This window comes from Oncorhynchus mykiss, chromosome 21 (assembly GCF_013265735.2).
Source record: "Oncorhynchus mykiss isolate Arlee chromosome 21, USDA_OmykA_1.1, whole genome shotgun sequence".
Taxonomy (NCBI): Eukaryota; Metazoa; Chordata; class Actinopteri; order Salmoniformes; family Salmonidae; genus Oncorhynchus; species Oncorhynchus mykiss.
The window spans coordinates 5,430,579-5,457,210 of NC_048585.1; the positions used below are offsets into that span (position 1 = coordinate 5,430,579).

The window sequence follows — 26,632 nt, forward strand, 5'->3', positions numbered from 1 at the left end:
GACCCAGGACCTCTCATTAGGCAGGATGAGGTGAGACCCAGGACCTCTCATTAGGCAGGATGAGGTGAGACCCAGAACCAGTCCTCTCATTAGGCAGGATGAGGTGAGACCAGGTCCTCTCATTAGGCAGGATGAGGTGAGACCAGGGCCTCTCATTAGGCAGGATGAGGTGAGACCCAGGACCTCTCATTAGGCAGGATGAGGTGAGACCCAGGACCTCTCATTAGGCAGGATGAGGTGAGACCCAGAACCAGTCCTCTCATTAGGCAGGATGAGGTGAGACCAGGTCCTCTCATTAGGCAGGATGAGGTGAGACCAGGGCCTCTCATTAGACAGGATGAGGTGAGACCCAGGACCTCTCATTAGGCAGGATGAGGTGAGACCAGGACCTCTCATTAGGCAGGATGAGGTGAGACCCAGGACCTCTCATTAGGCAGGATGAGGTGAGACCAGGACCTCTCATTAGGCAGGATGAGGTGAGACCCAGGACCTCTCATTAGGCAAGATGAGGTGAGACCAGGGCCTCTCATTAGACAGGATGAGGTGAGACCCAGGACCTCTCATTAGGCAGGATGAGGTGAGACCAGGACCTCTCATTAGACAGGATGAGGTGAGACCAGGGCCTCTCATTAGACAGGATGAGGTGAGACCCAGGACCTCTCATTAGGCAGGATGAGGTGAGACCAGGACCTCTCATTAGGCAGGATGAGGTGAGACCCAGGACCTCTCATTAGGCAGGATGAGGTGAGACCCAGGACCTCTCATTAGGCAGGATGAGGTGAGACCAGGACCTCTCATTAGGCAGGATGAGGTGTATGGCAGCAGATTGATGAGAGAGCCATTTTCTGAGCTAAACTGACCAAGACACACCTCCAACAACGATGACAACTTCTCTCAACCAATGGCATATGGGCTTTTTAGGTGAGCGCTGATGCCGCCCTGTGATTAGAAGTGCCCACTTAGTCAAAGGCAGGGACTCCACATATGTATCTAGTCCATTCCCAGCATGCCTTTCCAGGGTGCCGTTGGAGAGATGCAGTGCTACATTCCGTCAGATATAGCATCTGGTAGAAAGAGGATGTGGCCTCTTCTATAGCGGAGATAAAAATGTATGACAATGTAATGAGCCAGAAAACTTTTTTTTACATCATTCAGGTTTCTCTGATCAAATAGCTTGACCTAAATCACACTCAATCAAATAAATAAAAAATTTAACAACCGCTGACATGTTATTAACAAACAACATGTTCTACAAACAGGACAGGTCAAAAAAGTAAAATGGCCGACCAGGCTACTCACAACGGGCTGTCCAGTAGTATAAAATGTCAGTCAGCCAACCAGGCTACTCACAACGGGCTGTCCAGTAGTATAAAATGTCAGTCAGCCAACCAGGCTACTCACAACGGCTGTCCAGTAGTATAAAATGTCACGGTCATCCAACCAGGCTACTCACAACGGGCTGTCCAGTAGTATAAAATGACACGGTCATCCAACCAGGCTACTCACAACAGCTGTCCAGTAGTTTAAAATGTCAGTCAGCCAACCAGGCTACTCACAACGGGCTGTCCAGTAGTATAAAATGACACGGTCAGCCAACCAGGCTACTCACAACGGCTGTCCAGTAGTATAAAATGTCACGGTCATCCAACCAGGCTACTCACAACAGCTGTCCAGTAGTATAAAATGACACGGTCATCCAACCAGGCTACTCACAACGGGCTGTCCAGTAGTATAAAATGACATGGTCAGCCGACCAGGCTACTCACAACGGGCTGTCCAGTAGTATAAAATGACATGGTCAGCCAATCAGGCTACTCACAACGGCTGTCCAGTAGTATAAAATGACATGGTCAGCCAATCAGGCTACTCACAACGGCTGTCCAGTAGTTTAAAATGTCAGTCAGCCAACCAGGATACTCACAACGGGCTGTCCAGTAGTATAAAATGACACGGTCAGCCAACCAGGCTACTCACAACGGGCTGTCCAGTAGTATAAAATGACATGGTCAGCCAACCAGGCTACTCACAACGGGCTGTCCAGTAGTATAAAATGACACGGTCAGCCAATCAGGCTACTCACAACGGGCTGTCCAGTAGTATAAAATGACACGGTCAGCCAACCAGGCTACTCACAACGGGCTGTCCAGTAGTATAAAATGACATGGTCAGCCAACCAGGCTACTCACAACGGGCTGTCCAGTAGTATAAAATGACACGGTCATCCAACCAGGCTACTCACAACGGGCTGTCCAGTAGTATAAAATGTCAGTCATCCAACCAGGCTACTCACAACGGCTGTCCAGTAGTATAAAATGACATGGTCAGCCAATCAGGCTACTCACAACGGCTGTCCAGTAGTATAAAATGACACGGTCATCCAACCAGGCTACTCACAACGGGCTGTCCAGTAGTATAAAATGTCACGGTCAGCCAACCAGGCTACTCACAACGGGCTGTCCAGTAGTATAAAATGTCAGTCAGCCAACCAGGCTACTCACAACGGCTGTCCAGTAGTATAAAATGTCACGGTCATCCAACCAGGCTACTCACAACAGCTGTCCAGTAGTTTAAAATGTCAGTCAGCCAACCAGGCTACTCACAACGGGCTGTCCAGTAGTATAAAATGACACGGTCAGCCAACCAGGCTACTCACAACGGCTGTCCAGTAGTATAAAATGTCACGGTCATCCAACCAGGCTACTCACAACAGCTGTCCAGTAGTATAAAATGACACGGTCATCCAACCAGGCTACTCACAACGGGCTGTCCAGTAGTATAAAATGACATGGTCAGCCGACCAGGCTACTCACAACGGGCTGTCCAGTAGTATAAAATGACATGGTCAGCCAATCAGGCTACTCACAACGGCTGTCCAGTAGTATAAAATGACATGGTCAGCCAATCAGGCTACTCACAACGGCTGTCCAGTAGTTTAAAATGTCAGTCAGCCAACCAGGATACTCACAACGGGCTGTCCAGTAGTATAAAATGACACGGTCAGCCAACCAGGCTACTCACAACGGGCTGTCCAGTAGTATAAAATGACATGGTCAGCCAACCAGGCTACTCACAACGGGCTGTCCAGTAGTATAAAATGACACGGTCAGCCAATCAGGCTACTCACAACGGGCTGTCCAGTAGTATAAAATGACACGGTCAGCCAACCAGGCTACTCACAACGGGCTGTCCAGTAGTATAAAATGACATGGTCAGCCAACCAGGCTACTCACAACGGGCTGTCCAGTAGTATAAAATGACACGGTCATCCAACCAGGCTACTCACAACGAGCTGTCCAGTAGTATAAAATGTCAGTCATCCAACCAGGCTACTCACAACGGCTGTCCAGTAGTATAAAATGACATGGTCAGCCAATCAGGCTACTCACAACGGCTGTCCAGTAGTATAAAATGACACGGTCATCCAACCAGGCTACTCACAACAGCTGTCCAGTAGTATAAAATGTCAGTCAGCCAACCAGGCTACTCACAACGGGCTGTCCAGTAGTATAAAATGACACGGTCAGCCAACCAGGCTACTCAAAACGGGCTGTCCAGTAGTATAAAATGTCAGTCAGCCAACCAGGCTACTCACAACGGGCTGTCCAGTAGTATAAAATGACATGGTCAGCCAACCAGGCTACTCACAACGGGCTGTCCAGTAGTATAAAATGACATGGTCAGCCAACCAGGCTACTCACAACGGGCTGTCCAGTAGTATAAAATGTCAGTCAGCCAACCAGGCTACTCACAACGGGCTGTCCAGTAGTATAAAATGACATGGTCAGCCAACCAGGCTACTCAAAACGGGCTGTCCAGTAGTATAAAATGTCAGTCAGCCAACCAGGCTACTCACAACGGGCTGTCCAGTAGTATAAAATGACATGGTCAGCCAACCAGGCTACTCAAAACGGGCTGTCCAGTAGTATAAAATGTCAGTCAGCCAACCAGGCTACTCACAACGGCTGTCCAGTAGTATAAAATGACACGGTCAGCCAACCAGGCTACTCACAACGGGCTGTCCAGTAGTATAAAATGACATGGTCAGCCAACCAGGCTACTCACAACGGGCTGTCCAGTAGTATAAAATGACACGGTCAGCCAACCAGGCTACTCACAACAGCTGTCCAGTAATTTAAAATGTCACAGTCAGCGGTTTCAAGTTTGTATCCAAATTGATTAGTCAACAGGTATCGGGACTAATAAATCCAATGCAACAGCCTGTTTTACAAACGGTGGGCCTACCACATGAGCATTCATAAAATTCCATTGCAGGACATGGTAGGCTACACCCCAGGAAGAACGCACCAATGTCTTTTTTTTTGGTCTTGTCCAGAACGGCCATCTTTAAAAAATAAAATAAAAATAAAATAAAATTTGTGTTTTACAAACGGTATGGACATACATATATGGGCGTTCCTAAAATAAACATTCTGACAACACTGTAGACCAGGGATAGGCACAACTCCAGTCCTCTGGGGACTGACCCTGGTTCTGTATCACTCAAAGATTGAAAAACAGACGCTGCTTTTGAAAGAAAACCCATCGTAAAAATACAGTTCTCTAATTATCAACAATATTCCTTTAAAAAAAAAAAATCATATTTTATTAGACTGTTGATAACTGGTAATTTACAGAAACTTTGAAGGATAGAGATAAGATTTGATTTCACGGTGTTGATGAAAGAAATGACTCCAAAGCAAAAAGGACATTTCTATTTACAAGCAAATACAACAATGGATGTTCTGCAAATTATTTGGGCTTTTAAATATATTTTTAATCAAATTTTACATTGTTGACGATTTGTGCTTGTAACTAAAACCACATCAACATGTGGTGTTTAAAATTATGTTAAAAAAAATAGTGCTCACACTTAAGGATATTAAAGTCCCCACACATCTAAAAAAATATATATTGAAAATACTTGATCAATCATTAATTATTGTTTTTAAAGAAGACATTGAATTCTCAGCCAGAAATACAGACAGCTTTTCTAGAAGAGGTCACCCACACATTGAATTCTCAGCCAGAAATACAGACAGCTTTTCTAGAAGAGGTCACCCACACATCTGTAATCATTTAAGTATTTAGTAATGATTCTCTAAAACTCAAAACCCTTGAAACTGGCACCTTGGCACAAAGTGTTATCAAAAATGAAAATGAAAAAGCCCATGTTGAGAGGGGAAATTACAGTCATCTCAGCTCTAGTGTAGGGCTGGTCACAGATGGAATGGCCCCCTGTTCAGAAAGATGGGTAAAGGTAGGAGTTTTAGTTGTGATTTAATCTAGTTACAGTTAATCTAATTAGATACATTTTCAACTACTGTTCAAAAGTTTGGGGTCACTTCGAAATGTCCTTGAAAATATACATGAAATTAGTTTAAAAATGAATAGGAAATATAGTCAAGACATTGACAAATTAAATAATGATTTTTTTATTATTATTTTTGAATTTTACCGCTTTTTCCTCCCCAATTTCATGGTCTCCAATTGTTTAGTAGCTACTATCTTGTCTCATCGCTACAACTCCCGTACGGGCTCGGGAGAGACGAAGGTTGAAAGTCATGCGTCCTCCGATACACAACCCAACCAAGCCGCACTGCTTCTTAACACAGCGCGCATCCAACCCGGAAGCCAGCCAATGTGTCGGAGGAAACACCGTGCACCAGGCAACCTTGGTTAGTGCGCACTGCGCCCGGCCCGCCACAGGAGTCGCTGGACATCCCTACCGACCAAGCCCTCCCTAACCCGGACGACGCTAGGCCAATTGTGCGTCGCCTCACGGACCTCCCGGTCGCGGCCGGTTACGACAGAGCCTGGGCACGAACCCAGAGTCTCTGATGGCACAGTACAGCGCCCTTAACCACTGAGCCACCCGGGACCCGTTGTCAGTTTGTTGAAGTAATTTGTTGTGCACCGGGGCCTCCCACTCCTCTTTCTATTCTGGTTAGAGCCCGTTTGCGCTGTTCTGTGAAGGGAGTAGTACACAGCGTTGTACCAGATCTTCAGTTTCTTGGCAATTTCTCTCATGGAATAGCCTTCATTTCTCAGAACAATAATAGACTGACCGTTTCAGAAGAAAGTTATTTGTTTCTGGCCATTTTGAGACTGTAATCGAACCCACAAATGCTGATGCTCCAGATACTCAACTAGTCTAAAGAAGGCCAGTTTTATTGCTTCTTTAATCAGCACAACAGTTTTCAGCTGTGCTAACATAATTGCAAAAGGGTTTTCTAATGATCAATTAAATTAATTAAAATGATTAAAATGATAAACTTGGATTAGCTAACACAACGTGCCATTGGAACACAGGAGTGATGGTTGCTGATGATGAGCCTCAGTTCGCCTATGTAGATATTCCATTAAAAATCAGCCGTTTCCAGCTACAATAGTCATTTACAACATTGACAATGTCTACACTGTATTTATGATCAATTTGATGTTATTTAATGGACAAAAGAAAATGAGTTTCTTTCAAAAACAAGGAAATTCCTAAGTGACCCCAAACTGAACGTTAGTGTGACCGCATGACTGTAAATCACATTGGATTAAAACATCTACAAAATGGCATATATTACTATTACAAACAAATATAAATTAATTAATCTGAATACCTACCATTATGTCCTGCTCCAGATCCTTACATATCTGCCTCTGGAGAAAACAACAACAACAACACAGACAGCATTGTTATTGTTTTTACATTCAGACTCCCAACTAACTACAATCCTACCATGGTTTATGCCAGTAAAATGGGATTTAGTATTTTAACCCAACAATCAAATAGACATTAAGAAGAAGGGTCAAGGGTCAAGCTGCTCATCACCTAAACAGCTCCATAGAATAGAAGGACAGTGTCAAGCTGCTCATCACCTAAACAGCTCCACAGAATAGAAGGACAGGGTCAAGCTGCTCATCACCTAAACAGCTCCATAGAATAGAAGGACAGGGTCAAGCTGCTCATCAACTAAACAGCTCCATAGAAGAGAAGGACAAGGTCAAGCTGCTCATCAACTAAACAGCTCCATAGAATAGAAGGACAGGGTCAAGCTGCTCATCACCTAAACAGCTCCATAGAATAGAAGAACAGGGTCAAGCTGCTCATCACCTAAACAGCTCCATAGAATAGAAGGACAGGGTCAAGCTGCTCATCAACTAAACAGCTCCATAGAATAGAAGGACAGGGTCAAGCTGCTCATCACCTAAACAGCTCCATAGAATAGAAGGACAGGGTCAAGCTGCTCATCACCTAAACAGCTCCATAGAATAGAAGGACAGGGTCAAGCTGCTCATCACCTAAACAGCTCCATAGAATAGAAGGACAGGGTCAAGCTGCTCATCAACTAAACAGCTCCATAGAATAGAAGGACAGGGTCAAGCTGCTCATCAACTAAACAGCTCCATAGAATAGAAGGACAGGGTCAAGCTGCTCATCACCTAAACAGCTCCATAGAATAGAAGGACAGGGTCAAGCTGCTCATCAACTAAACAGCTCCATAGAATAGAAGGACAGGGTCAAGCTGCTCATCACCTAAACAGCTCCATAGAATAGAAGGACAGGGTCAAGCTGCTCATCACCTAAACAGCTCCATCCAGGTGTACTCCTCTAACTACTAACTATACTAGTAACTCACCCCAGGTGTACTCCTCTAACTACACTAGTAACTCACCCCAGGTGTACTCCTCTAGCTACACTAGTAACTCACCCCAGGTGTACTCCTCTAACTACACTAGTAACTCACCCCAGGTGTAGGTCTTCAGATTCTTCAGGTGGCGGACTCTGCAGGTGTACTCCTCTCCGCTGGCTGGTGTGAATCCAACACTCTTGGTGAGGTGGAACTGCCATCCCTGTTCGAAGGCCAGGTCTGTCTGCTTGGCGTCGGGGATCTCCACGCCGTTCTTCAGGAGCTGGATGCTGATGTCAGGGGGGTGGAAGCCACTCACGTGACAGATCAGGGTGTTGTCCTTCCCATGTTGCCCTGGGTTACGGCTGTACACCTGCACCTTGGGGGGAGCTACAGGGGGAGGAGGGAATGGTACAGTCAGGCAGGCAGGTCACATGATTTTACATTAATTTTTCAACATTCTAAACTTCAATAGCTCCCTGGTCATGTGACCCAACTGACTTCAAACAAGGTTCAGAATGTCCTCTGACTGTACCTTCATATCTCACACCCTGATGTCTGTCTACTTTCGTCTCACATGCTATTAGACTTAAATCTGTAAACTTTTGCAGGCCTTCATTTTACATTGTTGTTTACAATAATGTTTTTGAAGTTAAACTAAATGTTCCAGCCTCCCAATAACTATCTTTCACCTGGACACTGAAAAGATCTGCAAGTGGCTGTATGGCTCTGTCACTCTCAGACATGCGCAGAGCAGACCGAAAAGGGGAAGAGTAGCTCGACTTGAACCACAGGGGTTTCTCTGTAAAGAGAGAGTAATCCTAAAGCCACAGACACACCCCTTGACTTTCAATTGGCGCCATTGTTGACCTGTATGTATTCTCTCCTGATTGGTCTCTGTGGTGCCTAGCCAATGGGAACTCCATCTCTCCTGATTGGTCTCTGTGGTGCTTAGCCAATGGGAACTCCATCTCTCCTGATTGGTCTCTGTGGTGCTTAGCCAATGGGAACTCCATCTCTCCTGATTGGTCTCTGTGGTGCTTAGCCAATGGGAACTCCCTCTCTCCTGATTGGTCTCTGTGGTGCTTAGCCAATGGGAACTCCATCTCTCCTGATTGGTCTCTGTGGTGCTTAGCCAATGGGAACTCCATCTCTCCTGATTGGTCTCTGTGGTGCTTAGCCAATGGGAACTCCATCTCTCCTGATTGGTCTCTGTGGTGCTTAGCCAATGGGAACTCTGTTGCCGGCCCCATCATAAAGGTTTTTACACAGCCTGTCAGTCTGACTGACGTGCCAGAGGTACGAGGATACACCTCCTCCTTTGTATTTATGGGGAACAAATATTTCCAAACACTTTGGATCCTATTCTTGGACAGTTAGAAGACACAATGCATCAATGCAACAACATTTTTTGGGGGGGAGTGAAACTGTCACTTCATATTTTTTTTCTTAAAGTCTACAAACGCTCTACATTTATTCACTCTGTGATAGGGTTGGATCCTATATGCTATTTTTTATTATTTTTGTCCTGTAAATAGTTCAGTGCCTATAATTTAGGCTGCGTGTAGAATGGGGCATGAAGGAAATGACCTCTACTAGATTATAGTGATAAGGAAAACAGCATACAAATGTGGCTTGTGTATTAATTTGCCTATAAACTAATCAGACTTCCATTATGTTTACAGAAAGAGAATAGTTCAAATGAGAAGATCCTGCCATGGAAAAGACGACTGGGCGGACATAAAGTGGAAAGGAGGGGAAATAACTCCCAGCATGCAGCAGGACACCTTCAGCTGTAATGCAGGTTTGTTTGATGGTTATATTTTCAATAACGAATGGTTCGCTGTTATGTGACAATCAGGTCAAACACTCCATTTTATGTTTTTAGGTGTAGGTGGCTAAAGGAAGTTGCACAGAACTTCCCCAACATCCCAAATTGATATAAAACCTTCACAAAAAACCACATGGAGCAACTACGAAAAGAAATGGCTGAGGATATACTAAACATGTCTGGTAATGTAATGACATTTAATCCAAAGTAAATGTAAATTCTTTATGTTTATGTAGTTGTGTGGGACAGCCATGTGTTCAGTTCATGTCTATGTTTTCAGAGTTCAACAAAGCCAACAACTGCTTCATGTGTGCCACTAAAGAACCTGGATGTGGCCCAAAGACTGACTGGGTAACTTTCCTTAACATGTTTATAATCTTTTTGACAACAGTGACGGCAACTAAGACAATTTATGATATAACACAATGGACGGCTAATTCATCATTGATATTATTTATAATGTGTTCCGTTTTGTTTTGTTTTTAGACTGGATGGTTTGCATGCCAACGGTGGTTCCATGTGCTGTAACTGGGAATGAAGATAAGAGTTCAACAGAGTAAAGAACACAAACAGGAAGTGCAGTCTTTGTTGTTGAAAATGTATGCTATACCCCATCCACACTGAAGAGGCTCTGACGTGTACATCCACCAGGGATGAAGAGGAAGTTAACACTGTGTAATGTACATCCACCAGGGATGAAGAGGAAGTTAACACTGTGTAATGTACATCAACCAGGGATAAAGAGGAAGTTAACACTGTGTAATGTACATCAACCAGGGATAAAGAGGAAGTTAACACTGTGTAATGTACATCAACCAGGGATAAAGAGGAAGTTAACACTGTGTAATGTACATCAACCAGGGATAAAGAGGAAGTTAACACTGTGTAATGTACATCAACCAGGGATAAAGAGGAAGTTAACACTGTGTAATGTACATCAACCAGGGATAAAGAGGAAGTTAACACTGTGTAATGTACATCAACCAGGGATAAAGAGGAAGTTAACACTGTGTAATGTACATCAACCAGGGATAAAGAGGAAGTTAACACTCTGACATGTACATCAGCCAGGGATAAAGAGGAAGTTAACACTGTGTAATGTACATCAACCAGGGATAAAGAGGAAGTTAACACTGTGTAATGTACATCAACCAGGGATAAAGAGGAAGTTAACACTGTGTAATGTACATCAACCAGGGATAAAGAGGAAGTTAACACTGTGTAATGTACATCAACCAGGGATAAAGAGGAAGTTAACACTGTGTAATGTACATCAACCAGGAATAAAGAGGAAGTTAACACTGTGTAATGTACATCAACCAGGGTAAAAAGAGGAAGTTAACACTGTGTAATGTACATCCACCAGGGATGAAGAGGAAGTTAACACTGTGTAATGTACATCAACCAGGGATAAAGAGGAAGTTAACACTGTGTAATGTACATCAACCAGGGATAAAGAGGAAGTTAACACTGTGTAATGTACATCAACCAGGGATAAAGAGGAAGTTAACCAGGGATAAAGAGGAAGTTAACACTGTGTAATGTACATCAACCAGGGATAAAGAGGAAGTTAACACTGTGTAATGTACATCAACCAGGGATAAAGAGGAAGTTAACCAGGGATAAAGAGGAAGTTAACACTGTGTAATGTACATCAACCAGGGATAAAAAGGAAGTTAACACTGTGTAATGTACATCAACCAGGGATAAAGAGGAAGTTAACACTGTGTAATGTACATCAACCAGGGATAAAGAGGAAGTTAACACTGTGTAATGTACATCCACCAGGGATGAAGAGGAAGTTAACACTGTGTAATGTACATCAACCAGGGATAAAGAGGAAGTTAACACTGTGTAATGTACATCAACCAGGGATAAAGAGGAAGTTAACACTGTGTAATGTACATCAACCAGGGATAAAGAGGAAGTTAACACTGTGTAATGTACATCCACCAGGGATAACGAGGAAGTTAACCAGGGATAAAGAGGAAGTTAACACTGTGTAATGTACATCCACCAGGGATAACGAGGAAGTTAACCAGGGATGAAGAGGAAGTTAACACTGTGTAATGTACATCCACCAGGGATGAAGAGGAAGTTAACACTGTGTAATGTACATCAACCAGGGATAAAGAGGAAGTTAACACTGTGTAATGTACATCAACCAGGGATAAAGAGGAAGTTAACACTGTGTAATGTACATCAACCAGGGATAAAGAGGAAGTTAACACTGTGTAATGTACATCAACCAGGGATAAAGAGGAAGTTAACACTGTGTAATGTACATCAACCAGGGATAAAGAGGAAGTTAACACTGTGTAATGTACATCAACCAGGGATAAAGAGGAAGTTAACACTGTGTAATGTACATCAACCAGGGATAAAGAGGAAGTTAACACTGTGTAATGTACATCAACCAGGGATAAAGAGGAAGTTAACACTGTGTAATGTACATCAACCAGGGATAAAGAGGAAGTTAACACTGTGTAATGTACATCAACCAGGGATAAAGAGGAAGTTAACACTGTGTAATGTACATCAACCAGGGATAAAGAGGAAGTTAACACTGTGTAATGTACATCAACCAGGAATAAAGAGGAAGTTAACACTGTGTAATGTACATCAACCAGGGTAAAAAGAGGAAGTTAACACTGTGTAATGTACATCCACCAGGGATGAAGAGGAAGTTAACACTGTGTAATGTACATCAACCAGGGATAAAGAGGAAGTTAACACTGTGTAATGTACATCAACCAGGGATAAAGAGGAAGTTAACACTGTGTAATGTACATCAACCAGGGATAAAGAGGAAGTTAACCAGGGATAAAGAGGAAGTTAACACTGTGTAATGTACATCAACCAGGGATAAAGAGGAAGTTAACACTGTGTAATGTACATCAACCAGGGATAAAGAGGAAGTTAACCAGGGATAAAGAGGAAGTTAACACTGTGTAATGTACATCAACCAGGGATAAAAAGGAAGTTAACACTGTGTAATGTACATCAACCAGGGATAAAGAGGAAGTTAACACTGTGTAATGTACATCAACCAGGGATAAAGAGGAAGTTAACACTGTGTAATGTACATCCACCAGGGATGAAGAGGAAGTTAACACTGTGTAATGTACATCAACCAGGGATAAAGAGGAAGTTAACACTGTGTAATGTACATCAACCAGGGATAAAGAGGAAGTTAACACTGTGTAATGTACATCAACCAGGGATAAAGAGGAAGTTAACACTGTGTAATGTACATCCACCAGGGATAACGAGGAAGTTAACCAGGGATAAAGAGGAAGTTAACACTGTGTAATGTACATCCACCAGGGATAACGAGGAAGTTAACCAGGGATGAAGAGGAAGTTAACACTGTGTAATGTACATCCACCAGGGATGAAGAGGAAGTTAACACTGTGTAATGTACATCAACCAGGGATAAAGAGGAAGTTAACACTGTGTAATGTACATCAACCAGGGATAAAGAGGAAGTTAACACTGTGTAATGTACATCAACCAGGGATAAAGAGGAAGTTAACACTGTGTAATGTACATCAACCAGGGATAAAGAGGAAGTTAACACTGTGTAATGTACATCAACCAGGGATGAAGAGGAAGTTAACACTGTGTAATGTACATCAACCAGGGATAAAGAGGAAGTTAACACTGTGTAATGTACATCAACCAGGGATAAAGAGGAAGTTAACACTGTGTAATGTACATCAACCAGGGATAAAGAGGAAGTTAACCAGGGATAAAGAGGATACCATTACTGTGGTTCCCTGTTCAGTATATGTATTGTCCAGTAAACCCACTGCAGTCTACCTCACCAGACCACTCTCCATCTCTGTTCAGTATATGTATTGTCCAGTCTACCTCACCAGACCACTCTCCATCTCTGTCCAGTCTACCTCACCAGATCACTCTCCATCCCTGTCCAGTCTACCTCACCAGCTCACTCTCCATCCCTGTCCAGTCTACCTCACCAGCTCACTCTCCATCCCTGTTCAGTATATGTATTGTCCAGCCTACCTCACCAGACCACTCTCCATCCCTGTTCAGTATATGTATTGTCCAGCCTACCTCACCAGCTCACTCTCCATCTCTGTTCAGTATATGTATTGTCCAGCCTACCTCACTCTCCATCCCTGTTCAGTATATGTATTGTCCAGCCTACCTCACCAGACCACTCTCCATCCCTGTTCAGTATATGTATTGTCCAGTCTACCTCACCAGCTCACTCTCCATCCCTGTTCAGTATATGTATTGTCCAGCCTACCTCACTCTCCATCCCTGTTCAGTATATGTATTGTCCAGCCTACCTCACCAGACCACTCTCCATCCCTGTTCAGTATATGTATTGTCCAGCCTACCTCACCAGACCACTCTCCATCCCTGTTCAGTATATGTATTGTCCAGTAAACCCACTGCAGTCTACCTCACCAGATCACTCTCCATCTCTGTTCAGTATATGTATTGTCCAGCCTACCTCACTCTCCATCTCTGTTCAGTATATGTATTGTCCAGCCTACCTCACTCTCAATCTCTGTTCAGTATATGTATTGTCCAGCCTACCTCACTCTCCATCTCTGTTCAGTATATGTATTGTCCAGTCTACCTCACTCTCCATCCCTGTCCAGTCTACCTCACCAGATCACTCTCCATCCCTGTTCAGTATATGTATTGTCTAGCCTACCTCACTCTCCATCCCTGTTCAGTATATGTATTGTCCAGCCTACCTCACTCTCCATCCCTGTTCAGTATATGTATTGTCCAGCCTACCTCACTCTCCATCCCTGTTCAGTATATGTATTGTCCAGTCTACCTCACTCTCCATCCCTGTTCAGTATATGTATTGTCCAGTCTACCTCACTCTCCATCCCTGTCCAGTCTACCTCACCAGATCACTCTCCATCCCTGTTCAGTATATGTATTGTCTAGCCTACCTCACTCTCCATCCCTGTTCAGTATATGTATTGTCCAGCCTACCTCACCAGACCACTCTCCATCCCTGTTCAGTCTACCTCACCAGACCACTCTCCATCCCTGTTCAGTCTACCTCACCAGCTCACTCTCCATCCCTGTTCAGTATATGTATTGTCTAGCCTACCTCACTCTCCATCCCTGTTCAGTATATGTATTGTCCAGCCTACCTCACTCTCCATCCCTGTTCAGTATATGTATTGTCCAGCCTACCTCACTCTCCATCTCTGTTCAGTATATGTATTGTCCAGCCTACCTCACTCTCCATCCCTGTTCAGTATATGTATTGTCCAGTAAACCCACTGCAGTCTACCTCACCAGACCACTCTCCATCCCTGTTCAGTATATGTATTGTCTAGCCTACCTCACTCTCCATCCCTGTTCAGTATATGTATTGTCCAGCCTACCTCACTCTCCATCCCTGTTCAGTATATGTATTGTCCAGCCTACCTCACTCTCCATCTCTGTTCAGTATATGTATTGTCCAGCCTACCTCACTCTCCATCCCTGTTCAGTATATGTATTGTCCAGCCTACCTCACCAGACCACTCTCCATCCCTGTTCAGTATATGTATTGTCCAGCCTACCTCACCAGACCACTCTCCATCCCTGTTCAGTATATGTATTGTCCAGCCTACCTCACCAGACCACTCTCCATCCCTGTTCAGTATATGTATTGTCTAGCCTACCTCACTCTCCATCTCTGTTCAGTATATGTATTGTCCAGCCTACCTCACTCTCCATCCCTGTTCAGTATATGTATTGTCCAGCCTACCTCACTCTCCATCCCTGTTCAGTATATGTATTGTCCAGCCTACCTCACTCTCCATCCCTGTTCAGTATATGTATTGTCCAGCCTACCTCACCAGACCACTCTCCATCCCTGTTCAGTATATGTATTGTCCAGCCTACCTCACCAGACCACTCTCCATCCCTGTTCAGTATATGTATTGTCTAGCCTACCTCACTCTCCATCTCTGTTCAGTATATGTATTGTCCAGCCTACCTCACCAGACCACTCTCCATCCCTGTTCAGTATATGTATTGTCCAGCCTACCTCACCAGACCACTCTCCATCCCTGTTCAGTATATGTATTGTCTAGCCTACCTCACTCTCCATCTCTGTTCAGTATATGTATTGTCCAGCCTACCTCACCAGACCACTCTCCATCCCTGTTCAGTATATGTATTGTCCAGCCTACCTCACCAGACCACTCTCCATCCCTGTTCAGTATATGTATTGTCTAGCCTACCTCACTCTCCATCTCTGTTCAGTATATGTATTGTCCAGCCTACCTCACCAGACCACTCTCCATCCCTGTTCAGTATATGTATTGTCCAGCCTACCTCACCAGACCACTCTCCATCCCTGTTCAGTATATGTATTGTCCAGTCTACCTCACCAGATCACTCTCCATCCCTGTTCAGTATATGTATTGTCCAGTCTACCTCACCAGATCACTCTCCATCCCTGTTCAGTATATGTATTGTCCAGCCTACCTCACCAGATCACTCTCCATCCCTGTTCAGTATATGTATTGTCCAGCCTACCTCACCAGACCACTCTCCATCCCTGTTCAGTATATGTATTGTCTAGCCTACCTCACTCTCCATCCCTGTTCAGTATATGTATTGTCCAGCCTACCTCACCAGACCACTCTCCATCTCTGTTCAGTATATGTATTGTCCAGCCTACCTCACCAGCTCACTCTCCATCCCTGTTCAGTATATGTATTGTCCAGCCTACCTCACCAGACCACTCTCCATCCCTGTTCAGTATATGTATTGTCCAGTCTACCTCACCAGATCACTCTCCATCCCTGTTCAGTATATGTATTGTCCAGCCTACCTCACCAGACCACTCTCCATCCCTGTTCAGTATATGTATTGTCCAGCCTACCTCACTCTCCATCCCTGTTCAGTATATGTATTGTCCAGCCTACCTCACTCTCCATCTCTGTTCAGTATATGTATTGTCCAGCCTACCTCACTCTCCATCTCTGTTCAGTATATGTATTGTCCAGCCTACCTCACTCTCCATCCCTGTTCAGTATATGTATTGTCCAGCCTACCTCACTCTCCATCTCTGTTCAGTATATGTATTGTCCAGCCTACCTCACTCTCCATCCCTGTTCAGTATATGTATTGTCCAGCCTACCTCACTCTCCATCCCTGTTCAGTATATGTATTGTCCAGCCTACCTCACTCTCCATCCCTGTTCAGTATATGTATTGTCCAGTCTACCTCACCAGATCACTCTCCATCCCTGTTCAGTATATGTATTGTCCAGCCTACCTCACCAGATCACTCTCCATCCCTGTTCAGTATATGTATTGTCTAGCCTACCTCACTCTCCATCCCTGTTCAGTATATGTATTGTCCAGCCTACCTCACTCTCCATCCCTGTTCAGTATATGTATTGTCCAGTCTACCTCACCAGATCACTCTCCATCCCTGTTCAGTATATGTATTGTCCAGCCTACCTCACCAGATCACTCTCCATCCCTGTTCAGTATATGTATTGTCTAGCCTACCTCACTCTCCATCTCTGTTCAGTATATGTATTGTCCAGCCTACCTCACTCTCCATCCCTGTTCAGTATATATTGTCCAGCCTACCTCACTCTCCATCCCTGTTCAGTATATGTATTGTCCAGCCTACCTCACTCTCCATCTCTGTTCAGTATATGTATTGTCCAGTCTACCTCACTCTCCATCCCTGTTCAGTATATGTATTGTCCAGCCTACCTCACTCTCCATCCCTGTTCAGTATATATTGTCCAGCCTACCTCACTCTCCATCCCTGTTCAGTATATGTATTGTCCAGCCTACCTCACTCTCCATCCCTGTTCAGTATATGTATTGTCCAGCCTACCTCACTCTCCATCCCTGTTCAGTATATGTATTGTCCAGTCTACCTCACCAGATCACTCTCCATCCCTGTTCAGTATATGTATTGTCCAGCCTACCTCACCAGATCACTCTCCATCCCTGTTCAGTATATGTATTGTCTAGCCTACCTCACTCTCCATCTCTGTTCAGTATATGTATTGTCCAGCCTACCTCACTCTCCATCCCTGTTCAGTATATATTGTCCAGCCTACCTCACTCTCCATCCCTGTTCAGTATATGTATTGTCCAGCCTACCTCACTCTCCATCCCTGTTCAGTATATGTATTGTCCAGTCTACCTCACTCTCCATCCCTGTTCAGTATATGTATTGTCCAGCCTACCTCACTCTCCATCCCTGTTCAGTATATATTGTCCAGCCTACCTCACTCTCCATCCCTGTTCAGTATATGTATTGTCCAGCCTACCTCACTCTCCATCCCTGTTCAGTATATGTATTGTCCAGCCTACCTCACTCTCCATCCCTGTTCAGTATATGTATTGTCCAGCCTACCTCACTCTCCATCTCTGTTCAGTATATGTATTGTCCAGTCTACCTCACTCTCCATCTCTGTTCAGTATATGTATTGTCCAGCCTACCTCACCAGATCACTCTCCATCCCTGTCCAGTCTACCTCACCAGCTCACTCTCCATCCCTGTTCAGTATATGTATTGTCCAGCCTACCTCACCAGCTCACTCTCCATCCCTGTTCAGTATATGTATTGTCCAGCCTACCTCACCAGCTCACTCTCCATCCCTGTTCAGTATATGTATTGTCCAGCCTACCTCACCAGCTCACTCTCCATCCCTGTTCAGTATATGTATTGTCCAGCCTACCTCACCAGCTCACTCTCCATCCCTGTTCAGTATATGTATTGTCCAGTCTACCTCACCAGTTCACTCTCCATCCCGGTTCAGTATATGTATTGTCCAGTCTACCTCACCAGATCACTCTCCATCCCTGTCCAGTCTACCTCACCAGATCACTCTCCATCCCTGTCCAGTCTACCTCACCAGCTCACTCTCCACCCCTGTCCAGTCTACCTCACCAGCTCACTCTCCATCCCTGTTCAGTATATGTATTGTCCAGTCTACCTCACCAGCTCACTCTCCATCCCTGTCCAGTATATATATTGACCAGTCTACCTCAACAGCTCACTCTCCATCCCTGTCCAGTCTACCTCACCAGCTCACTCTCCATCCCTGTTCAGTATATCTATTGTCCAGCCTACCTCACTAGCTCACTCTCCATCCATGTCCAGTCTACCTCACCAGCTCACTCTCCATCCCTGTCCAGTATATATATTGACCAGTCTACCTCACTAGCTCACTCTCCATCCCTGTCCAGTCTACCTCACCAGCTCACTCTCCATCCCTGTTCAGTATATGTATTGTCCAGTCTACCTCACCAGCTCACCCTCCATCCCTGTCCAGTCTACCTCACCAGCTCACTCTCCATCCCTGTCCAGTCTACCTCACCAGCTCACTCTCCATCCCTGTTCAGTATATGTATTGACCAGTCTACCTCACTAGCTCACTCTCCATCCCTGTCCAGTATATATATATTGACAAGTCTACCTCACCAGCTCACTCTCCATCCCTGTCCAGTCTACCTCACCAGCTCACTCTCCATCCCTGTCCAGTATATATATTGACCAGTCTACCTCACTAGCTCACTCTCCATCCCTGTCCAGTATTTATATTGACCAGTCTACATCACCAGCTCACTCTCCATCCCTGTCCAGTCTACCTCACCAGCTCACTCTCCATCCCTGTTCAGTATATCTATTGTCCAGCCTACCTCACCAGCTCACTCTCCATCCCTGTCCAGTCTACCTCACCAGCTCACTCTCCATCCCTGTCCAGTCTACCTCACCAGCTCACTCTCCATCCCTGTCCAGTCTACCTCACAAGCTCACTCTCCATCCCTGTTCAGTATATGTATTGTCCAGTCTACCTCACCAGCTCACTCTCCATCCCTGTCCAGTCTACCTCACCAGCTCACTCTCCATCCCTGTCCAGTCTACCTCACTCTCCATCCCTGTCCAGTCTATCTCACTCTCCATCCCTGTCCAGTCTACCTCACCATCTCACTCTCCATCCCTGTCCAGTCTACCTCACTCTCCATCCCTGTCCAGTCTACCTCACTCTCAATCCCTGTCCAGTCTACCTCACTCTCCATACCTGTCCAGCCTACCTCACCAGCTCACTCTCCATCCCTGTCCAGTCTACCTCCCTCTCCATCCCTGTCCAGTCTACCTCACTCTCCATCCCTGTCCAGTCTACCTCACTCTCCATCCCTGTCCAGTCTACCTCACTCTCCATCCCTGTCCAGTCTACCTCACTCTCCATCCCTGTCCAGTCTACCTCACTCTCCATCCTTGTCCAGTCTACCTCACTCTCCATCCCTGTCCAGTCTACCTCACCAGCTCAGTCTCCATCCCTGTCCAGTCTACCTCACTCTCCATCCCTGTCCAGTCTACCTCACTCTCCATCCCTGTCCAGTCTACCTCACTCTCCATCCCTGTTCAGTCTACCTCACTCTCCATCCCTGTCCAGTCTACCTCACTCTCCATCCCTGTCCAGTCTACCTCACTCTCCATCCCTGTCCAGTCTACCTCACTCTCCATCCCTGTCCAGTCTACCTCACTCTCCATCCCTGTCCAGTCTACCTCACTCTCCATCCCTGTCCAGTCTACCTCACTCTCCATCCCTGTCCAGTCTACCTCACTCTCCATCCCTGTCCAGTCTACCTCACTCTCCATCCCTGTCCAGTCTACCTCACCATCTCACTCTCCATCCCTGTCCAGTCTACCTCACCATCTCACTCTCCATCCCTGTCCAGTATATATATTGACCAGTCTACCTCACCAGCTCACTCTCCATCCCTGTCCAGTCTACCTCACTCTCCATCCCTGTTCAGTATATCTATTGTCCAGTCTACCTCACCATCTCACTCTCCATCCCTGTCCAGTCTACCTCACTCTCCATCCCTGCTTTGGACAATTAACAACATGACTCTCGTACTTTGTCCTTTTCCTTTATGGTTGATATTAACGACAAAAGGGAGATATTATCTGTCTCTCTCCTATCGTGTACCGCTGTTAAATACTGTGGAAAAATAAAAAAAAACAGGGAAAATAAGTCCTTAAAAACTACAAATTACTATAGATAAATGATAAATAAAAGGCTAAACACAACACTGGACTGAACCCTCTAATTGTCAAACCAATAATAATAATGTACAACAATATAGAAGATACATGACCAGAGGTTATGCAATATGGGTGTATATCTACCGCACGCTTCTTAGGGACCAAGGAGTTATTGCAATTTAAAACTAGGAAAAATGTACGTTGCACTGTGTGTGATTATAGAGTACACAAACAAGAGTGTGCAATATTAGAAGGGTAGTCGGTGGACATTCTGCACCTTGTTTGAAATCAGTTGGGTCACATGACCAAGGAGCTATTGACATTCAAATGTAAAAAGTTTTAACTTTGTTTACGCTCCCTAACTAACTAGGACTACAACATTTTGCTCACATTTCCACATGTTTATTAGCTTTGGAAAGCGAATTCATGTCAAAATCGTGAAAATAAGACTTGTGCAATGTTGTGCTGCAATTTTTCCAACATCATGACACTTATTTGGAGTCTGTGGCTCAAGTGGTTTGAAAGCTATTGAGGTTTGAAATCGCGAATATCCGTTGAATATCCAACTTGAAACTGTCTTTACCTCGGTAAACTATTATGACCCCTCTATGGAAAGGGAAGACACTCACAAACACGTTTTGCACCTATTACCCCCCCATAGGTGTCATGACTCTTCAACACATACAAACGAATGGAAGTATGGAGGTAGTTTTGTGCCTACAAAAATAAGGGGTTAAATGATATATAGATATAAAACAAACATTTCAAAAACCTTACGATTTATTTTTAGACTTTTTTGCCATTTAAGAACGTTATTCAACGCGTATATATGGGCACCAATAGTAAACATCAAATTCAATATTGTATCAAGTAATAATAGCTGCCTAATACTTTGTTTATTGTTTCCTTAAAACAATGTTAAGGAAATATCTAACTGTTTTCACGAAGGTCATGGGTGACAAAGACAATCCCTTCAATAATTATGACAAAGTGATAACTCTTAACCTCTTACATTCTTTTGCGTTTATGAACCCCAGGAAGATGCAGAAAGCGATCACGGACAAAACAGTTTTCATGATTTCTTTCCAAGGTTGAAAAAATATAAAACTGCGACAAACAAAACAGACTTTGCAGCCGGTGTCTGAAGAAAGCAAAATATATATTATTCGTGATATGTAGTGAAGCCGCACCCACTTCGATTAATGCGCCAATTGAAAATCGTACTTCACAGTTGCTATGCAGGCTTCACCTCTCGATGTTTCTCTAGGTTGATCCAGGGTCTTCGCTAGTTAATACAGCCACAACGTCATAATTATGGCTAAACCCCACCCATTTATCTGATTTTAAACCCAACCGTAACCACAGTTGCTATTAACTTTGTGCCTAACCTTAAATTGAGACCCAAAAGGTTACAGGGCTAGAAGAGAAACAGCTTTTGTGAAATGAACGTGAGAATTTACTTTTCATAGCAGATTAGGAGAATTTGGATAAGGTTTGGAAAAGGGTTTGCTGAAATGCAAAAGAAGAAAAAACATGAATTTGACAAAAGCTGTATCCCTTCTAGCCATGGCAGTCTGTTACAAAGTTGACGCAATCTTCCTTTTACCAGTTACAATGCTGGACATGCATTGCATTGAGACAAAGTATATGGTCATAAAGTATGGTGTATGATCTGAAATGTCAACATTGTATCATCACCCATTATAATGCTGTAGACTACTCCTCTGCACACATTGTCTACCTACCTGCCTTGGCAATGTGAGTAGCTTATTACAAGCACATTACCGATTGAATGATTAATATAACGTAACAAAATGGACTTTAGGACATGACTGAGTCGATCACAACACGTTCTTACAGTTTAGAGACATTTAATCAAGAACTATCATAAGAAGTGCAATTTCTGGTCCCAATGATTTTTTAATTTTTTATTTGACTAAATATTTTTAATAGTTGACCATTTATTTGTATCAAACTGAACAGAAAAGTGTTGTATAATACACCGAAAGACAGAAAATATCTTATTTTTTTTAAGTAATGAAAATACAGTTCTCTACTTGGCAAAAATGTGCCTGTAAAAAGACCCCCCATTTATTACTGTTGACAATTGGTAATTTACAGGAATGTTCGAAGGATAGACAGAAGATGAGATGTTATATCGATAAATGCCTTCGAACCAAAATGAACGTTGATATTTACAGCTCACACAAATACATATCACATGGGGCTTCCTCGAAAATAATTTGGGCTTTAAAAAAAAATAAAATGCGGATCAAATATCATTCTTTACATTACACTGTTGCTTATAGCTAAAACCACAGTCAAATAGTGCAAGTTATGGAGTTTATTTATTTATTGGTTATTTATGAGAAAAAGTGTTTGAATCTAATGGTACCAATTTCAAGGAAATTAAAGTTTGTTTTTTTTTAATCTAAAAAATAAAATACTTGACAAAAGCCTTTGTGTTTTTGAAAGAAGTGACTTTGATTGAGAATGTTCATCAGAAGCTGTGCCATTTGTCAATTAAAAATAGCTTGCCCCCCCCCTCCCAAAAAAAATCTTAACAATTTTGTGTGTAAGTGTTTTAGTAATGATTGTCAATTCAAAAACCCTTGAAACTGGCACCATCGCACAAAGTGGTACCAAAAAATGAAAACAAAAGCCCCAAGTTTGTCATCTCAGCTCTAGATAAAGGCTGGCACGGATTGGACAACCACAGATGGACTGGCCACCTGTTAAAAAAAGGGTAAAGATATGAGGTTTAATTCTGATTTAATCTAGTTAGCTACAGTTCATGTAATTAGATACAGTTTTAACAAATAAATATAAATTAATTCATCTGAATACCTACCATTATGTCCTGCTCCAGATCCTTACATATCTGCCTCTGGAGAAAACAACAACAACAACACAGACAGCATTGTTATTGTTTTACAGACTTCCACAAACTACACGTCTACACGAAATCAGTCTCTTACTGTAACTAATGGCTCATCAATTGGTATCTAAATCAATGACCACATAATGAACCTAGCTCTCCGGGGCCCTGTCCAGAAAAAAAGCCCTGTACTTCCTCCCTAGACACTTGTAGAGATGTGAGAGGATAGGCCAGTCAGGTGTACTCCTCTAGCTACTAACTAAATCAGTAACTCACCCCAGGTGTACTCCTCTAACTACTAACTAAACTAGTAACTCACCCCAGGTGTACTCCTCTAACTACAAACTACACTAGTAACTCACCCCAGGTGTCCTCCACTAACTACTAACAATACTAGTAACTCACCCCAGGTGTACTCCTCTAACTACACTAGTAACTCACCCCAGGTGTACTCCTCTAACTACTAACTATACTAGTAACTCACCCCAGGTGTACTCCTCTAACTACACTAGTAACTCACCCCAGGTGTACTCCTCTAACTACACTAGTAACTCACCCCAGGTGTACTCCTCTAACTACACTAGTAACTCACCCCAGGTGTACTCGTCTAACTACTAACTATACTAGTAACTCACCCCAGGTGTACTCCTCTAACTACACTAGTAACTCACCCCAGGTGTACTCCTCTAACTACACTAGTAACTCACCCCAGGTGTCCTCCTCTAACTACACTAGTAACTCACCCCAGGTGTACTCCTCTAACTACACTAGTAACTCACCCCAGGTGTACTCCTCTAACTACACTAGTAACTCACCCCAGGTGTACTCCTCTAACTACACTAGTAACTCACCCCAGGTGTACTCCTCTAACTACACTAGTAACTCACCCCAGGTGTACTCCTCTAACTACACTAGTAACTCACCCCAGGTGTACTCCTCTAACTACACTAGTAACTCACCCCAGGTGTAGGTCTTCAGATTCTTCAGGTGGCGGACTCTGCAGGTGTACTCCTCCCCGCTGGCTGGTGTGAATCCAACACTCTTGGTGAGGTGGAACTGCCATCCCTGTTCGAAGGCCAGGTCTGTCTGCTTGGCGTCGGGGATCTCCACGCCGTTCTTCAGGAGCTGGATGCTGATGTCAGGGGGGTGGAAGCCACTCACGTGACAGATCAGGGTGTTCTTATCGCCAAAGTTGCCAGGGTTACGGCTGTACACCTGCACCTTGGGGGGAGCTGGTAGAAATACGAAAGGAAACGCCATAGGGAGATTCATAGGTTTTCATTCGTTTTAAAAGTGTTATTATTCCATTTGCAGGTATTGGAATACATAAATATAGTCCTTTACATTTCACACAGGTAGGCTATATATTTTAACAAAGTTATTTAAAAGTAAAGTACACTTAGGGACAAAGGTCTGTGAGTTATCAGACATTTATTATGGCTCGGGCCAATACTGGCTGCCAAAGACAGCAGCCATTTCATTTAAAATGAAAGTAAAATCTGGAGGGGATTACCAGCCATAACAAAATGTGGCGTCATGTCAATGTCGGCCTATACCAGGTAGGCTATAACATAACCTATCCACTGAAACAATCACTTAACGTTATATTTTTGATCAGGTTAAAAACCTTACATTAGGTTTACATTACATTAACTTTACATTATGTGACATCACACTTCTCACAAAAATGTACAGGCATGCCAGCGAATAGTTGAGGATTAAAAATCAATGATTAGGATGTAGAAATGATGATTATCTAGCAAAAAAATGGCAAAAGGTTCATGCAAATTATTTAGCTAGGGCTCGAGGTTGTGGTGTCCTTCCTCCCACATGACATGACAATGTAGGGTTTACAAGAAACAGTGTTTAATAAACAAACCCCCCAAAAAACTACAGAAAAGTTATACGTAAAACGTAAAACTACAATATAAACAGCGTACAAACAAACTGATGAAATCGATAAAGACGTGCATTTCCAAACGTTGCGTTGACTTTATAAAACAAGATACTTACATTCTTTGGCCTCCACAGCGCTGTAAATGAGCCCAAGTACAACGATTGACAGAATATACTTCATATTTGGTGTAATTCGGAATTATTCGTACTCAAATAAAATAGATAATGGAAAGATCCGTCTGCCTGTGCCTGGCTGTGGAAATAACCTAACTGAAAGTAAGGCACTCGTGACACTCGTATAAATGATCTCCAGGACCGCCTCCTCTCTATTTTTAAAAGCCAATCAAAAATGGTAGATTTCTGTTGTCAGGCTAAAGAAAGCCGCACAGGTTAAATAGTTTATTGGGGAGGGCTATAGTCTGGAAATAACCTGAAATCCAGGTGAGTTACCATAATAGCAATTTCGATGTATGTCATGAGATATTATTATTTGACCATGCTGGTCATTTATGAACATTTGAACATCTTGGCCATGTTCTGTTATAATCTCCACCGGCACAGACAACCAGAAGAGGACTGGCCACCCCACATAGCCTGGTTCCTCTCTAGGTTTCTAATCTCTACCTGGTACAGCCAGAAGAGGACTGGCCACCCCTCATAGCCTGGTTCCTCTCTAGGTTTCTTCCTAGGTTTTGGCCTTTCTAGGGAGTTTTTCCTAGCCACCGTGCTTCTACACCTGCATTGCTTGCTGTTTGGGGTTTTAGGCTGGGTTTCTGTACAGCACTTTGAGGCGGCAGGGTAGCCTAGTGGTTAGAACGTTGGGCAAGCAAGTTCAAATCCCCCAGCTAGCTGACTGACGTTCTGCCCCTGAACTAGGCAGTTAACCCACTGTTCCTAGGCCGTCATTGACAATAAGAATTTGTTCTTAACTGACTTGCCTGGTTAAATAAAGGTAAAATAAATAAAAAAAAATAGCCGATTGGAGGCTATATATATATATATATAGTAAGGCTATATAAATACATTTGAATACATGTTATTTCACCTTTGCATCCATTTTGAGAATAAAAATATATAGAATAGAATAAATAGTTGTTTGGCATTTCAATATTTTGTGTCTCCATTGATCTAATTGTATTTGTATTTATTTAACTAGTCAGTTAAGAACAAATTCTTATTTACAATGATGGCCCACCCCGGCCAAACCCGGACGACGCTGGGTCAATTGTGCGCAGCCCCATGGGATGTGATACAGCCTCGAATCGAACCAGGGACTGTTGTGACGCCTCTTGCACTGAGATGCAGTGCATTAAGACTGCTGCGCCACTCGGGACCCCAAATATATGAGTATGAGTAGAGTGAAAAGTTGCTAGAATGGTT

The 26,632-nt window shown here is 43.6% G+C and overlaps 2 protein-coding genes and 1 long non-coding RNA gene across 6 annotated transcripts; all 3 read right to left on the reverse strand.

Annotated features, from left to right (window-relative positions):
• Positions 1-4,697: 4,697 nt before the first annotated feature.
• LOC110491894 (beta-2-microglobulin) lies at positions 4,698-21,675 on the reverse strand. Its single transcript, XM_036956675.1, has 4 exons — positions 21,491-21,675; positions 7,740-8,012; positions 6,616-6,651; positions 4,698-5,235 (listed from the first exon to the last, which is right to left on the reverse strand). The coding sequence occupies exons 1-3, from the start codon at positions 21,552-21,554 to the stop codon at positions 6,638-6,640; spliced, it is 351 nt and encodes a 116-aa protein (XP_036812570.1). The 5' UTR covers positions 21,555-21,675; the 3' UTR covers positions 4,698-5,235; positions 6,616-6,637.
• LOC118942838 lies at positions 13,381-19,350 on the reverse strand. 4 transcript variants are annotated; one of them, XR_005038473.1, is made up of 4 exons: positions 18,937-19,131; positions 18,591-18,727; positions 18,419-18,469; positions 13,381-13,431 (listed from the first exon to the last, which is right to left on the reverse strand). It is a non-coding gene; the product is annotated as an uncharacterized LOC118942838 (long non-coding RNA). The 4 variants fall into 4 exon arrangements; XR_005038474.1 differs by lacking the exons at positions 13,381-13,431; positions 18,419-18,469 and adding exons at positions 18,359-18,418; positions 19,281-19,350 and having other exon boundaries at positions 18,937-18,987; XR_005038471.1 differs by lacking the exons at positions 13,381-13,431; positions 18,419-18,469 and adding an exon at positions 18,359-18,418.
• Positions 21,676-22,391: 716 nt separating the features above from the next.
• Positions 22,392-25,777, reverse strand: LOC110491889 (beta-2-microglobulin). Its single transcript, XM_021565712.2, has 4 exons — positions 25,370-25,777; positions 24,316-24,588; positions 23,330-23,365; positions 22,392-23,210 (listed from the first exon to the last, which is right to left on the reverse strand). The coding sequence occupies exons 1-3, from the start codon at positions 25,431-25,433 to the stop codon at positions 23,352-23,354; spliced, it is 351 nt and encodes a 116-aa protein (XP_021421387.1). The 5' UTR covers positions 25,434-25,777; the 3' UTR covers positions 22,392-23,210; positions 23,330-23,351.
• Positions 25,778-26,632: the final 855 nt, after the last annotated feature.